General features: G+C 41.1%; 1 protein-coding gene across 1 annotated transcript in view; it reads right to left on the bottom strand.

Annotated features, from left to right (window-relative positions):
* The window catches only part of LOC123769493 (trichohyalin), a 518,341-nt gene that overhangs the window by 306,847 nt on the left and 199,467 nt on the right, over positions 1-12,027 (bottom strand). Inside the window, 1 exon segment of the mRNA XM_069308773.1 lies at positions 7,766-7,918. Coding sequence (XP_069164874.1) covers positions 7,766-7,918 — 153 coding nt within the window.

The following is a 12,027-nucleotide window of genomic DNA, read 5'->3' as shown; positions in this document are numbered from 1 at the left end:
AGTGAAAGCACAGATAAAGCTACCGAGTTCACTGTATGCTAATCCGCTCTAACGACAGTCATTTGATTCTTGGAAAAACTTTATGAGAAACCTAATACTTACAGTAGGCAACCGTGGGAAGTCATGTAACATAGACAGTACTCGGGATGAAGTATTAATGGCAATTAAGGTTGGGAAATCTATGGCCCCTGGGAAGGGTCACCATGCCTTGCGGATGGTTTTTCTTTGGGAAGTTCCTAGGATCAACATTCCCAGGGGTTGGTCTCTGATCTTGCCTCCTGCGATAAGTGGTCTATTCAATCAGGCTGTTGGACGCAGCTGTGATTTGTACACATGACATTATAAAAGCATAAAAAATCATCATTGAGTTTCTTAACATTAATAGCCCAAATTAGCCCAACTTGTTTTTAAAGTAGCCCAAAAAGTCGCAAGTAGCAAAATTACAAATTTGTGAATGTGGGGCTCTAAAAAGTAGCCCAATTTGCTACTTGTAGCCCAGTCTCGCAACCCTGCGTTGCAGCCTGAAGAGGCCAAAGGCTGACATAGCTGACACGGCAACACCATTAGAAAATTGTCCACTTCCCTCTTGAAAGCTCATACTGCTGTCTCAACAATATTTCTTATGTGTGTGGAGAGACAGAGAGAGAGAGACAGAGAGAGAGAGACAGAGAGAGAGAGACAGAGAGAGAGAGACAGAGAGAGAGAGAGAGACAGAGAGAGAGAGAGACAGAGAGAGAGACAGAGAGAGAGACAGAGAGAGAGACAGAGAGAGAGACAGAGAGAGAGACAGAGAGAGAGACAGAGAGAGAGACAGAGAGAGAGACAGAGAGAGAGACAGAGAGAAATGGAGAGAGAAATGGCTAAACATAGATGCCGAAGAAATATAAGAAAATTCCCTTTCGCAAACTGAGTGGTAGACGGTTGGAACAAGTTAGGTGAGAAGGTGGTGGAGGCCAAAACCATCAGTAGCTTCAAACTGTTATATAGCAAAGAGTGCTGGGAAGACGGGACACCATGAGTGTAGCTCTCATCCTGTAACTACACTTAGGTAATTACACTAATTTGTGTTCACACACACACACACACACACACACACACACACACACACACACACACACACACACACACACACACTTTTTTCTTTCTATTCTTTTTTCTATTCTTTATTTCTTTTTCACACACTATTCTTTTTTCTACAAAGTGATAGGGGTAAGCAAACCAGTAAAGTGGTACATAAAGGCAAACCAACAAAATCAATAGAGAGAGGGGGAGTGAAGAATAAGGAGAGGGGGAACAAGTTCCTGAAGATTGCATACACCAACATAGATGGAGTGAGATCGAAGATACTGGAGTTAAGTGATGTAATACAGCTGCAGACACCAGACATTGTTGCACTCACGGAGACAAAACTTGAAGATGTAATTTTAAATGAGGTCATATTCCCAAGGGGCTACTCAATTTGGAGACGGGACAGAAAAATTAGGAAAGGCGGTGGCGTTGCTGTGCTGGTAAAAGAACACCTAAAGGTGAAGGAAATAATGACTGCCAATCCACAAGAAGTTGACATAATAGCACTAGAGATCTGCCATGAGGATGATAAACTAATGATAATAAATGCATATAGTCCACTGCCAAGCAGCACATGGTCAAAGGAGGAGCTAGATAGTAAACGTGTAGGTCTTATAACAATAATGAGAGATTATAGCGAGAGCGGATAACGATAGATCACGACTGTTGATAGTCGGTGACTTCAACTTGAAATCCATAGACTGGGAAGCATATGAAGCTAAAACAGAAGATTTTTGGACCTGTAAATTTGTAGACCTCATCCTGGAAACATTCTTGTATCAACATGTTAAACAAGCTACGAGGATGAGGGAAGGGGACGTTCCCTCCATGCTAGATTTGATATTTACCAGGAAGGAGGAAGAGATATTTGACATTCAGTACCTTCCTCCCTTGGGTAAAAGTGACCATGTCTTTTTGGAAATCAAGTATGCAATGCGTTATAAGCTGGAAGAAAATAAGGAGGTTGAAGCAGTTGAAAAACCAGACTTCAGGAGAGGACATTATGGTGACCTTAGAAATATTTTTAGTGAGTATAATTAGACAGACTTGATGCTAGGCAAGGAAGTGAATGAGATGTATGTCAAGTTTTGTGAAATATATGATAAAGGCACAAAAAAATTTATACCAAAACAGAGATGCAGGGCCAGAAAACAGGATTGGTTCGACAGAAATTGTGAGAGGGCAAGATACCAAAAGACACAAAAATGGAATCGGTATTGGAAGAGGCCAAACCCCCAAACATACCAGCGATACAAAGATGCGAGAAACAACTATACAGCAGTAAGGAGAGAGGCAGAAAGAAATTTTGAAAAAGGGATAGCCGATAAATGTAAAACAGAACCGGCCATATTCTACAAATTCATAAACAACAAATTGCAGGTAAAGGATAATATCCAGAGGTTGAAAATGGGAAACAGATTCACGGAAAATGAAAAGGAAATGTGTGAAACATTAAATGAAAAGTTCCAAAGTGTGTTTGTACAAAATGAAATCTTCAGAGAACCAGACACAATAAGAATTCCAGAGAACAACATAGAGCGGATAGAGGTGTCTAGAGATGAAGTGGAAAATATGCTAAAGGAGCTCGGTAAGAACAAAGGAGCTGGCCCAGATGGAGTTTCACCATGGGTTCTGAGAGAATGTGCATCTGAGCTCAGCATTCCACTTCACCTGATCTTTCAGGCATCCCTGTGTACAGGAATCGTAGCAGACGGGTGGAAACAGGCTAACATAGTTCCAATCTACAAAAGTGGCAGCAGGGAAGACCCCCTCGATTATAGACCTGTATCATTGACAAGTGTAATAGTGAAAGTATTGGAAAAGCTAATCAAAACTAAATGGGTAGAACACCTGGAGAAAAATGATATAATATCAGACAGACAGTATGGTTTTCGATCTGGAAGATCCTGTGTATCGAATTTACTCAGTTTCTATGATCGAGCCACAGAGATATTACAGGAAAGAGATGGTTGGGTTGACTGCATCTATCTGGACCAAAAAAAAGGCTTTCGACAGAGTTCCACATAAGAGGTTGTTCTGGAAAATATTGGAGGGGTGACAGGTAAGCTTCTATCATGGATGAAAAATTTTCTGACTGATAGAAAAATGAGGGCAGTAATCAGAGGCAATGTATCGGAATGGAGAAATGTCACAAGTAGAGTACCACAGGGTTCAGTTCTTGCACCAGTGATGTTTATTGTGTACATAAATGATCTACCAGTTGGTATGCAGAATTATATGAACATGTTTGTTGATGATGCTAAGATAATAGGAAGGATAAGAAATTTAGATGATTGTCATGCCCTTCAAGAAGACCTGGACAAAATAAGTATATGGAGCACCAATTGGCAAATGGAATTTAATGTTAATAAATGTCATGTTATGGAATGTGGAATAGGAGAACATAGACCCCACACAACCTATATATTATGTGAAAAATCTTTAAAGAATTCTGATAAAGAAAGAGATCTAGGGGTGGTTCTAGATAGAAAACTATCACCTGAGGACCACATAAAGAATATTGTGCAAGGAGCCTATGCTATGCTTTCTAACTTCAGAATTGCATTTAATTACATGGATGGCGATATACTAAAGAAATTGTTCATGACTTTTGTTAGGCCAAAGCTAGAATATGCAGCTGTTGTGTGGTGCCCATATCTTAAGAAGCACATCAACAAACTGGAAAAGGTGCAAAGACATGCTACTAAGTGGCTCCCAGAACTGAAGGGTAAGAGCTACGAGGAGAGGTTAGAAGCATTAAACATGCCAAAACTAGAAGACAGAAGAAAAAGAGGTGATATGATCACTACATACAAAATAGTAACAGGAATTGATAAAATCGACAGGGAAGATTTCCTGAGACCTGGCACTTCAAGAACAAGAGGTCATAGATTTAAACTAGCTAAACACAGATGCCGAAGAAATAAAAGAAAATTCACCTTCGCAAATAGAGTGGTAGACGGTTGGAACAAGTTAAGTGAGAAGGTGGTGGAGGCCAAGACCGTCAGTAGTTTCAAAGCCTTATATGACAAAGAGTGCTGGGAAGACGGGACACCACGAGCTTAGCTCTCATCCTGTAACTACACTTAGGTAATTACACTTAGGTAATTACACACACACACACACACACACACAGAAAATGTCAGTGAAACTAGGAGGATAGGAAGATGAGAAATTCAAGAACCACCCCTTAAGGGTTAATTAAGGGTGACATTTAATGGACTGAAACATATGGCGGAAGTGTTTAGAAATGCTAGGAAATTGCAGTGTGATAAGGTAGGCAAACTTTGGTCAATAAGACAAGACCTTTCAAATGAAGACAGAGAAAAGCTGAAAATAAACCTTAATGAAGCAAAAAGTCCAAATGGAAATAAAAATAAAGAAAGAAATTATTTATTCTATATAGTGTTAGGGATTGGTTAGCTAGTGAAATAGTACATAAAAAATATTTTAAATGAGGTCGTATTCCCAAGGGGCTACTCAGTTTGAAGACGTGACAGGAAAATTAGGAAGGGGAGGAATGGCTCTGCTGGTGAAAGAACGCCTGAAGGTAAGAGTTAATAATTGATAACCCTTGAGAAGTTTATATAATGCTATTGCAGGTCTGGAATCAGAATGATAAACTGATAATTGTAATTGCCTACAACCCACCAGCAAGCAACACATGGACAAAGGAGGAACTGGATGACAAACAAGAGGGCCTTATAATGGTCATGAGAGAGATTATAGTAAAAGCAGATAAAGATGAATCACAATTGTTAGTACTGGGGAACTTTAAAGCAATAGACTGGGAGGCCTATGAAGCAAGAACGGAGAACATTTGGACAGGCAGATTCGTAAACCTCATTCTGGAGACATTCATGTATCAACACAACAAAGATGCCGAAGAAATGTTGGAAAATTCACTTTCGCAAACAGAGTGGTAGATGGTTGGAACAAGTTAGGTGAGAAGGTGGTGGAGGCCAACACCGTCAGTAGTTTCAAAGTGTTATATGATAAAGAGTGCTGGGTAGACGGGACACCACGAGCGTAGCTCTCATCTTGTAACTACACTTGGGTAATTACACCATACATTACTCTCTACAGCAACACAAGAGATAGACAGGCTTCCTGATCCTCCCATGGAACATAGGTGACCCCTCTCCACTGCACTACTGAGCTCTGCAATACACTCAAGAGCCCCCAGTCAACAGAACTTACTAGCCACGCAATATTTACAAAGAAGGAATCACCTACAGTATTTGGGTTGGTTGTTGGCAGCTAAAATGTCAGATGACCAGAGGGCCAAAACTATAGGGGAAGAACTACTGTTTAGTGTACTCTAATATCATCACTGTCATCACTGCTAACGTCCCGCTGGTGTGGCATACTTTGGTGGCCTCCTGTAGGATGCACTGTCAAGGTTTAAACGATCATTCTCCATGAGGAGGGAGTCTTGCATACCCTGCTCTTCCTGCACCTCTTGAGAGAACCCCACCTCTCCATTTTCTACGAATAACCCACCCTTTGAAAACTCGAGGCTAAGGTGGATGGGTCGACTGCAAACTACTCGGCGAGGCCAACTACTCCACTGGTCTTTCACAAGCATACTGACATTCAAGTATTATTTTTTGCATAATTAAAATTTAAACAGCCCCTTAGCCATAGTGTTTTTCTGGTATAGACAGACGCATCAATGAGTTGACTGGCAATTCCACATTAATATTACTGATAGTTACAAATTAATATTTATTTTGCAGTGGAAGTGTGATTAGTGTGCTATGTACAGCCCTGTAGCAGCCTCTCAACCGTTTGGGCGTGTCGGGACATTTCATGACAGGCATTTCCTATCAATGAATGATTTCATGTTTAAACTTAAACTGTTTCTAAACGGTCAATTATTCTATCTTATTGCTAATTATAAAACTTAACAATAGCTGAACATATTAAATATAAACAAAGCATTTTTTTTGTTAAAAATAAAAAAAATCGCAAGCTGGTTGACTGGCGATACAATGGCACTTACCTCCATGTCCCCAACACACTATTCGTACAGTTCAAGAAACCTGAAGAGCTTACCAAAGTTACCAGGCCAATTGGATGTGTATCTCAGGTGTAAGGAGTGACAGCCTTCCTTTAATAACAACTAAGACAGGTGCCTTATTTTATATTCACAGGAAGAAAATACATAGTTTCAGCCACAGAGAACTGTAGATCACACTTGTTGATCCCACCAGTCATATCTGAATGATGACAGGCCCCAGCCTTGCCTTCAAAACAGCACCATTACTGACACAGCAAAAACACTTCTTACGGAACACTAAGCTCTGTATTAAGATCACTTATTACTACACAACACTAAGCTATCATTAACACTGAATAGTAACCAGCAATCATCACTACCATTATTTCCAGCACTTGCAACTAACCGCCATCATCAGTGTTGCAACACATTACCACCAACAGAACACCAGCAACAAAGATAACATCAACACACCAGCAACAACAATACCATCACCAACACACCAGCAACAACAATACCATCAGCATCTGCAACACAACTACCATCATCAACCATACCATACAAACAGCACCTACCATGCTACCACCAACCCTACGATCTCTATTAGTTATACTACTACCAAGCCTATCACCACCATCAACCCTACCATTTTCACTCTCACTCTCGGAAACCTGCGAGACGAGACTACAGTCTCATCAATCATCTCTCAAAATAGATGTCAATTGAGTATGACCAGTAGTTGTCCTGCATGAATAAGCGATATACAAAATAATTATAACATTAACAATCCTCTGAGACCAGTCACAGGTGTCCAGCATGTCATAGCTGCCACTTTCCTTATTTAGTGCCCAAACTAGAAATCCATAGGACTGACAGCCTTCAATGTCACCAGCATTTCGGATTTGCCGCAATTTTTTTATTTAGTCAAGCACATAATGAACCTTGTCACAAGATAGCAATTGGTTGTATTTTCAAGACAACAGATATTGCTGACGGAGTCTTGATAGGAGTCCCTAAGATTCAATACACCCTAACAAAAGAGTCTTGAAGCAAGTCCCTACAATTCAATTCACCAAACATGAGAGTCTTCAGGAGAATCCTAAGATTTAACACACCCAAAAACAACTGAGAACCTGTTGTGTTGAGATGGTCCAGTGTAGCCAAGTCGTAATAGGTACCTCTTATTAAAGTTAGCAGTGTTGGTAAAAGTGGAAAAAGAATTAGGACATGTAAATATTTGTAATACAGTAAAATACAGGTTGTTGTCAACATTAAAAGTGAATTAAGAAGGTGTAAGTGATGCAGGGGCTCGAGACACATGACCATTATCATAGCCAAAATTGCTTGCAAGTGATTTAATAGGGTAGTCTGAACATGCATGGAAGGTAATATAATTGGTGAACAATTATCTAACATGAATAAGGACAGTAAAAGTGAAAAATATTGTTAAATGAGTATAACTGCGACAGAAAACTGAAATATAATAGTGTTAGAAATTTGTTGAGGTTATAGTGTAATATTCATAAATTAAGGCATTTAAAGAGAGAGTGGATGGTTGATCAGCTGTTAATCACTGATATTAATGATTGAATGTAAACCATTCATGATTATGATGAAATAACAAATGAGAGATAATAGTTGTTGGTGCACTATTTACCATGGTAAGATTAACGAGAGTGGGTAATGAGTGCTTACCTTGATGGTCTCCCTGAGGATGGCCACTTCGCGGTTGAGATGGTCGTTCTCAGTGGAGAGGTTTTCCAGTTGGCTCTGGACCTCGACGCTGAGACCCCGCGTCTTCTGGTGCCGCAGTTCCTCCTCCAGCTGGCGCACCAACATCGCTTGTTTCTGGAATGAGAACGCAGCCTTGTAGTCCTGCTGCTCTGCCCGGAATACTACACATTCTGCATCCGCTACAGTATCTAACCCACCAGGCGCTGAAACTACACTTGGTAATTACACAATTATCCAGCTAGTAACTACCAAAAATATCAGCTTAGTAGCTATCTAGCCTAGAAGCCAGCTTAGTAAATACCCTAAAATCAGTTTGATAACAAGCCAGCTTAGTAAATAACCTAATATAAGTTTGATAACAAGCCAACTTAGTACTTACCCCAAAAATCAGCTTAGTAACAATCCATCAAGCCAATTTAGTAACTATCCTAAAATCAGCTTCATAACAACATAAACCATATTGATATCTACCAATGTAAGGATAAAGTTACCAAGCAAACTAGCTTGGTTGTTATCCAAAAATGTTTCGTATCTACTCTAAGCAACTTTAATAGCTAACCCACAAGCCAGCTCAGCAAGTAGCCAATAATACAGCTGAGTTTTTGTCCCCAATAACTGCCTGAAAAGGTGGGTTTAAAATTAATATACAACTTTCTTGATAACTACTTTACAGGCTATTTTGGTTGATACCATACAAGCAACCATGATAACTCTCCAGTTTGGAAACTTCCCCAACAGGCTTCTTGATAACTATTAAAAGTCTGAACTACCTCACAAACCCCCTTGGCAACTATACAAACCGGTTGGATAACTACAATACAAGCCAAGTATGCAATTGCTTCAAAAGGTATCTTGGAAAAAAACTACCTCTCCACTCGGCTTGAAATTCTCGTGAAGCCAATATGGTAACTTTTGAAGTGAACGTAGTACCTAAGAAATGCCCCCAAAAGGAAACTGGCCCACAACCCAGCTTGGCAGCTACCTCCCAAACCAACATGAACTACCACCACCACGATAAAAATTACACACACTATTGTTCTACTGTTTATAAGCTGTTATTTTACATAAGTTATATCTTGAGGTTATCTTGAGATGATTTCAGGGCTTTTAGTGTCCCCGAGGCCCAGTCCTCGACCAGGCCTCCACCCCCAGGAAACAGCCCGTGACAGCTGACTAACACCCAGGTACCTATTTTACTGCTAGGTAACAGGGGCATAGGGTGAAAGAAACTGCCCATTGTTTCTCGCCGGTGCCTGGGATCGAACCCAGGACCCAAGATCACAAGTCCAGCGTGCTGTTCGCTCGGCCGACCAGCTCCCCTTTACCAGCGGGAAGAACCTGCAACAGAGTGGACAACAGCAGAGAACATGGACAAGTGTCGTATCCACCTTGCCACGCCATTGTACTAATTCTATCCATTGTACTATTAATTGTACCATTGTACTCACCATAGCCCGTGTTACTTGGAACTGTTTGTTCCAAGTAGCGAATCTTTAACAACAACAACAACCCAATACATTGCATTTCATTACGGAATTGATCAATCCTTTAACCCTTAAACTGCGCATGGCGTTTATATATGCCATAGGGTGCCAGGCACGATTCAAATGGCCCACAGCTACATGGGGTTCACATCAGCTTCCTCAGGGCTCTTGTAAACAGACGCCGTGTTTAAAAAAAATCGTGGGCAATATTCTCCGGTGTGAGAGCCACAGTACTGTTGGAGCAACCAAGGCTGGTGCATGCAGCATGAGCTAACAGCATTGCTGTTCAGCTTATGACCACAGCATCCTAAACTATTACAACCTATGCTGGACTCACGGAAATATTCCCTCACAATGGCAGACCAGTATTATTCTTCCGTTCCTTAAACCAGGAAAAGACCCATCCCAACCTGCGTCATACAGACCTATCTCCCTACTATCATGCCTCAGTAAAGACATGGAAAGACTAGTACAAACTCGCCTCCAATGGTACCTAGAGTATAATAATAATATACCGTCACTCCAAGCTGGATTTCGACCACAATGCTCCACACTTGATCAAATACTCTGCCTTGAACATGAAATCCGCACCTCCCTCAGAAGCAGCAAATTTTGTATTGTTCTCTACTTAGACCTCAAAGGAGCTTTGATAGCAACCTTTCCTCACACGGGCTACAAATAACCTCAATATAGACCTCTCTCTACTCCAAAACCCAACTTACTCTACTCCAACCCAACCCCCTATTCCACCTTGGCTTTATACAACTCCTAATACAGCAATACAACTCGAAGACAACATTCCAAAGTCTGCACCAAACTCAGTCATAGCCTCAGTCTTTCTCTCAACAATGAAAAATTGCTACCCAAATACCACAGCGATTTATACAGATGGATCTCGCATCATCATGAACAACGTACCTCCTCGGTCACTAGTGCTGTATGGATACCGGAATACCATCTCAAGCAGGGATGGCGGTTACCAAACCAACTATCTGTTTTCACAACTGAATTATATGCCTTATATCAAGCTCTCCAAATAATCACATTACCAATCGGCGGGACATATACAATCTGCAGTGACTCCAAGAGTGCGATTCAAGCCATTACATACTCTTCAACAACGTGCAAGGAGTTTGTTTACCCATGTCTTCAACTTCATGAACATCGATTGAACGGTTATGATACCTCTGTCCAATGAGTCCCAGCGCATTGTGGTATTCTCCATAATGAACTAGTAGATCAACTAGCCGAAGCAATGTACAACACACCTCACATTCCCCGTCATCCAATTCCCCATGTTGCACGTAAAGGAGCCTTCAAAAATACCATCACCCAAGATTTTGCGACGAAATGGAAAACGTGATGCTCACCTTTGTACTATGGGTCCATTAAAAAGAAATGGGAAACTTGGAAACATGTCAGATATAAAAGCATAGAAATTGATATAGCGATGACCAGATTAAGGCTGGGACACACCAAACTGGCAGCACACAGCTCTAAGTACAGAACAGACATCAACGAACTCTGCATCCACTGTCAGGTGCCTGAAACAATCGAACACTATCTCCTATATAATATATAATAAACAGAAGCTCCCCTATGACTCTGTAATATCCCCATTGGCCAAACTATTATGTATTAACAACAAGACCTACCATTAATGTATGATGACTTACTGTAAATATGTAGCTCTTGTAATAGCACTTTCTCTGTAACTAGCTGACATTGTATCTATAAGGTGTGAAGGATTGAAGAAATTGTTTATGTAATAATCTAAGATGAGGTCTGATAAAGACCTTTTGTGCCCTCTGTAATGCTTTTGCGCTACCGCTCACAGGATGAGTATGGGGTGCACAATAAACTAGCCGCCTTCGGCGGCAACAAAAAATCCTTCACTGCTTCCGACATTATAGTGCCAGAGTAAATCTCAAACAAATTCCCTTTACCATCGAGCATATATTAGGAGGCGGTGACCACTCGTTACAAGAAAAATACCAAATAGTCAAACCACTGACCAAATATCTCCTGTCGACCAACAAATTGGGTCACATGATTGATTGATTGATAAAGATTAAGCCACCCAAAAGGTGGCACGGGCATGAATAGCCCGTAAGTGGTGGCCCTTTTGAGCCATTACCAGTATCAATAGATGATACTGGAGATCTGTGGAGGTGCGGTTGCACCCTGCGTGACGGGAGATGTCTCCCGTGGGGTCACATGTGACCCGCGCCACATTTATACCTGGCGCCACCAACAGCTAAACACAGACAACAACTGCCTCGTGGCAGTACCAAGGATCAGCTGGCGCCATGAACACAACACACCGCCCTACGGTGCGGCAAGTCTCCCTACAACATACACCTCTGTTGTAGTCGCCGCTCCTCCACCTACACCACAACCCAACAAGCACTTCTGAAACTGTTATCATCCTCAACATAAACGCCTCTCCCAACATGTGTACTGGTGTAGTCATCGGGAGGATAAACCCTTCATGCAAACTGCACTTACTATCAAGAAAAAGACCACAGCATCGCCTAAAAATATCAAAATAAATATGTAACTCCTATTATTTAGTAATGATAATATTACAGATGACTCCTGACTGTGATAAAAATGACCAGGATTGTGATAATAGCAGGATTCTTGTGATAATTAGCGCTGTGTGGGAGTAGTCATGCTGTGGGAGGGAGGGAGATAGCGTCGTTTACTGACTGTGTGGTCACCTGTTATTGTCTGCAT

The sequence above is a fragment of the Procambarus clarkii genome, chromosome 63, assembly GCF_040958095.1.
Source record: "Procambarus clarkii isolate CNS0578487 chromosome 63, FALCON_Pclarkii_2.0, whole genome shotgun sequence".
Classification (NCBI taxonomy): domain Eukaryota; kingdom Metazoa; phylum Arthropoda; class Malacostraca; order Decapoda; family Cambaridae; genus Procambarus; species Procambarus clarkii.
Note: the sequence above shows the minus strand (reverse complement) of the source record. Positions and strands in the feature narration are given on the sequence as shown.